This window comes from Athene cunicularia (assembly GCF_003259725.1).
Source record: "Athene cunicularia isolate RWA chromosome 2 unlocalized genomic scaffold, athCun1 chr2_part2, whole genome shotgun sequence".
Taxonomy (NCBI): Eukaryota; Metazoa; Chordata; class Aves; order Strigiformes; family Strigidae; genus Athene; species Athene cunicularia.
Genome location: NW_020799096.1, coordinates 3,173,429 through 3,178,011, shown reverse-complemented (window position 1 = coordinate 3,178,011; position 4,583 = coordinate 3,173,429). Strand labels below are relative to the sequence as shown.

At 67.1% G+C, this 4,583-nt stretch overlaps 1 protein-coding gene across 2 annotated transcripts; it reads left to right on the top strand.

Annotated features, from left to right (window-relative positions):
- Positions 1-918: 918 nt before the first annotated feature.
- Positions 919-4,166, top strand: AOC1 (amine oxidase, copper containing 1). Of its 2 annotated transcripts, none has more exons than XM_026843902.1 (4): positions 919-2,489; positions 2,741-3,029; positions 3,593-3,725; positions 3,836-4,166. In XM_026843902.1, the coding sequence occupies exons 1-4, from the start codon at positions 923-925 to the stop codon at positions 4,112-4,114; spliced, it is 2,268 nt and encodes a 755-aa protein (XP_026699703.1). In that variant the 5' UTR covers positions 919-922; the 3' UTR covers positions 4,115-4,166. The 2 variants fall into 2 exon arrangements, with proteins under 2 accessions (XP_026699703.1, XP_026699704.1); XM_026843903.1 differs by having other exon boundaries at positions 2,741-3,046; positions 3,559-3,725.
- The last annotated feature ends 417 nt before the right edge of the window (positions 4,167-4,583 follow it).

The following is a 4,583-nucleotide window of genomic DNA, read 5'->3' as shown; positions in this document are numbered from 1 at the left end:
CCCCCGGGGGGGGTTGCAGAGCCCGCCCAGCGCCCTTGCACCCCACCTGGCAGCCACTGCGCAGGGGTGCTTTGGGGTGCCAGGGCAGTCCCAAGGCAACACGGGGGGCTCTGGGGGTGCCCGGCCAGGCTCTGCAGGGAGCAGCCCCGCAGTGGGACCCCTGCATGGCATGGGGGCACTGCCGGGATTTTGGTTGTGCCCCCGTGTCCCCTGTCCCACCATGGGACGTGAGAGCTGCCATCCATCCCCACGCAGTGCAGGCCCCCTCCTTGCCTGAAAAGCCCCCCTGCCCCACAAGCCAGCGTCCCCCAGGTCAAAGCTGCCACATTTGGGGGGGTCCCATCTGCTGGCACCAGCCCCCAACAGGTTTGGGTCAGAGGGGGCCATGCAGTCCCCATGGCAGGTGCTGGCCATTTTGGGGTGCTGGTGCATGCCCGCTGCCTCTAGCACTCCGTGGCCTGGTGGGTGCTGGGTGGGGGTGCTGGGTGGATGGGGCCGTGGCACCCCAAGTAGAGCCCATCCCACTCCTGTTCTTTGCTCATTAACCACCACTGTGGAGTTCACTGGGCCCCCCACCAAGGCAGGCTCCAGCAGAGTCCCCCGGATCCAGGCTGGCAGCACGGACCCCTCAATGGGGGGGACTGTGCCTGTGGCTGCACCCCAGAACCTTTACGGCTCCCTCCTGGGAGCTGGGTGCTCCCACGGGGCTGATGCTCAGCACGCAACAGTGTTCACACTCCCTTGGGCCAGGAGAGCTGGCACGGCACAGCATGGCATAGCATGGCACAGCACAGTGTGGTGCTGCTGCAGGGCAGGACGACACATGGCACCGTGCCGTTGTCATCCCGTCGTGCCCGTTTTGCCGGGGTCCTGGACACGGCCCTGCAGCCGACCGCTCCCTCTGCCCCCAGTTCCCCCGAGGATGTGGCTGCTTCGGCTCGCCTGGGCACTGGCTGCGCTGAGCATCATGGCCAGCTCCGGCCCCAGCCCCAGCCCTGGCCCTGGCCCCACCGTGCCACCTCCAGACAAGGCCTCCATCTTCGCCGACCTATCTCCGGCAGAGCTGCGGGCCGTGCGGACCTTCCTGATGAGCCGCCCGGAGCTGGGGCTGTCCCTGAGCCGTGGGGGGCCCCTGGCCAAAAACACCCTCTTCCTGGTGGAGTTGCTGCCCCCCAAGAAGCGGCTGGCACTGCGCTACCTGGACCAGGGTGGCCCGCAGCCCCGGCGCCAAGCTCGGGCCGTCATCTTTTTTGGGGGGCAGGCAGAGCCCAACGTCACTGAATTCGCTGTGGGGCCCCTGCCCCAGCCCAGCTCCTACCGGCCTCTGCGCTTCAAAGGGGGTCGCGCCATCCCCTTCGATGCCCGGCCCATGACCCAGCTGGAGTACGAGCTCCTGCACCGCACGTTGGTGAAGGCGATGGAGCCGCTTTACCGGCTGCTGCGTGACTCCACTGGCTTCTGGTACCACAACTGCTCCCAGCGCTGCCTGACCTTCTCGGACATCGCACCGCGGGGGCTGGCGCCCGGCGAGCGCCGCACTTGGATGGTGCTGCAGCGCTTTGTGGAGGGTTTCTTCCTGCACCCGGTGGGGCTGGAGGTGTTGGTGGACCACCGGGACCCTGACCCGGGGCGCTGGGCGGTGCAGCAGCTCTGGTACAATGGGCAGTACTTCTCCAGCCCGCAAGAGCTGGCCCGGCGCTACGAGGAGGGGACGCTGGTGGTGGCCCACCTGGCTGAGCCCCCGTCCCAGCAGCTCTTCTCCAGCTACGAGCCCCGCGGGCACTTCGCCACTGAGACCCCCACCGAGGTGCACGGAGCCAAGGTGTGTGAGCCCCAGGGCCGGCGGTACCGGCTACGGGGCAACCAGCTGGAGTACGGGGGCTGGAGCTTGGCCTTCCGCCTGCGCTCCTCAGCCGGCCTCCAGCTCTTTGACTTGCGCTTTAATGGGGAGCGCGTGGCCTACGAGGTGAGTGTGCAGGAGGCCATCGCCTTCTACGGGGGGCACACGCCGGCCGCCATGCAAACTAAGTACATGGACGCTGGCTGGGGCATGGGCTCCGTCACCTACGAGCTGGCCCGTGGCATCGACTGCCCTGAGGTGGCCACCTACCTGGATGCCCACCACCTCTACGATGCTGACGGGCCGGTGCGCTTCTCCCGTGCCATCTGCATCTTCGAGCTGCCCACCGGCGTCCCTCTCCGCCGCCACTTCGACAGTGACTTCCAGGGAGGGTTTCACTTTTACGCTGGCCTGGAGGGGCAGGCACTGGTTCTGCGAACCACTTCCACCGTCTACAACTACGACTACATCTGGGACTTCCTCCTCTACCCCAACGGTGTGATGGAGGCCAAGGTCCATGCCACTGGCTTCATCCACGCCACCTTCTACACGCCGCAGGGCCTGCGCTATGGCAGCCGCGTCCACAGCCACGTCCTGGGCAACCTCCACACCCACCTGGTGCACTACAAGGTGGACCTGGACATTGCAGGTGCAGCCTCCACACCACCCCCTGGCTCTGGGGAGGGTGCTGGGAGGTGGGACCAGACCCCACATGGGGTTCCAGTGGCTTGGAAGCTCTCCCCAGGGGAGTGGTGCTGTCTGGACACCCTCTGAAGGTGACCCACCACAGGGTGGCATCTCTGGGGGGTCCTGGGCAAGGGGCCACCGGGCGGGCTGACGTTGGTGGGCTGCCAGTGTGCTGCGGGGCCCACTGCTGCTCACAGCCTCTCCGATTTGCAGGCACCGGCAACAGCTTCGAGACGATGGATGTGCGCTTTGAGAACATCTCCAACCCCTGGAGCCCCGGTGCCCGTGTGGTGCAGCCCTGGCTGCACCGGCAGCCCCGCCGCAGAGAGCGCCAGGCCGCCTTCCCCTTCGGCAAGGCGCTGCCGCGCTACCTGCTCTTCTACAACCCTCACCGGCGCAACCGCTGGGGCCACGCGCGCAGCTACCGCATCCAGCACAGCTCCCACGCCGGGCGCGTGCTGCCGCGCGGCTGGCAGGAGGAGAAGGGCATCTCCTGGGGCAGGTGGGGCGGGGGGGCCCGCAGCATGAGGACGTGGCTCCTGCCAGCTCTGGCGGGCTGCAGCCCAGCCAGCCCCGCCATCTGCGTGCCGAGCTGCGAGCATCGCCCAGCTGCCGTGGTCATTGGGCACCTTTCCTCAGCAGCACTGTGCACCCCCAGCTCCCTGTCCCCACCCCAGCAGCCCTGCTGAGCTGGTCACAGTCATGGCTGCCACTATCCCTGGCTGCCGGGTGACGCCATGGATGGATCCCCCTGTTCCTGCCATGGCACCCTGGAGCAGGAGGTGGCATCTGTATTGGGGTCCCAGCTGTGAGCACCCCAGTTGAGGGTGACTCTGGCCCCCCTGTCCTGGCACAGTGGGGATGTGGCTGGTGGCCTTGCTGGTGCTGAGGGAGCCCTCTGGGATCCCTCACCTCCCTCCAGTACCCATGGGCAGTGGGTGGCACAGCTTGGGGAGCCCGGGAAGGGGTGGGAGATGGGTCCTTCCCCCCACTCTGGCACCCACATGTGTGGGTCTTCTCCCTGCACCAAGCAATGGGCCTGATCCTGCCCCCCATCCCTCACAGGTATCACCTGGCCGTGACACGGCACCATGAGAATGAGCCCAGCAGCAGCAGCATCTATGCCCAGAACGACCCCTGGGAGCCCCTGGTGAGCTTCGAGGGGTTCCTCCGAGACAATGAGACCATCGAGGACCAGGTGACAGCCTGGGGACACAGGGAGGCGGGGACACAGAGCTGGCAGGACCTGCCAGCACTTGGTGGGAGGTCCACCATGCTGTGCCGACAGCCACGGTCCCCTCCACGCAGGATCTGGTGGCCTGGGTGACCGTTGGCTTCCTGCACGTCCCACACGCCGAGGACATCCCTAACACAGCCACCCCCGGCAACGCCGTCGGCTTCTTCCTGCGCCCCTTCAACTTCTTCGACGAGGACCCCTCGGTGGCCTCGCGCAGCCCCGTCATCGTCCGGCCGCTGGACCCCCCCACCTTCTCCCAGCTGGAGATCCAGCGCTGGACACCCGCCAGCCCTGGCCCTTGTGTTGCCCCGGAGCCCTTCACCTACAATGGCACGTACCGGCAGGAGTGACCTGCCCCAGAGGATGGGGGCCATGGGCACCCCAGAACGGGAGTGGCTGCGGCAACACGGCAACGTGGGCCGTGCTGTGCAGTTCTGCACTGCGCCGCATCCCGGGCTCAGTAAAGGCGATGCCACCTCCTCCGGCCCCGTCTCTGCCTGGGCTGCACGGCAGCCCTGGCACCAGAGCTGGCACCAGGAGTACCCTGCTAAGCAGGTGTTGCAATATTTAATTATGCCGCCGTTCAAGGTTGTTACACACCCCACACCCCCCCTTGCCCTTTGCACCCCCGTGGGGCCACAGCCCACGTGAGATGGGTGCTGGCGTCAAACCCGTGCCCCACAGGAAGGTGCCCTTGTCCCTTCCCTCCCATGGGGTCCTGTCCCTGGAGCCGCCGCGGTGCCACAGCTCAGCCATGGGCCCGTCCCGCAGTGCAGCCATACACAGAGCCGGGGTGTCTGTCTGGTTTATTGGGGGGGG

Coding starts and splice junctions, on each gene's coding strand:
- AOC1 (XM_026843903.1), top strand. CDS start 923: ATGTGGCTGCTTCGGCTCGCCTGGGCACTGGCTGCGCTGAGCATCATG. Junction 3,047..3,558: donor CAGGTGGGGCGGGGGGGCCC/GCAGCATGAGGA, acceptor CCCTGCACCAAG/CAATGGGCCTGATCCTGCCC. Junction 3,726..3,835: donor ATGAGACCATCGAGGACCAG/GTGACAGCCTGG, acceptor CCCTCCACGCAG/GATCTGGTGGCCTGGGTGAC.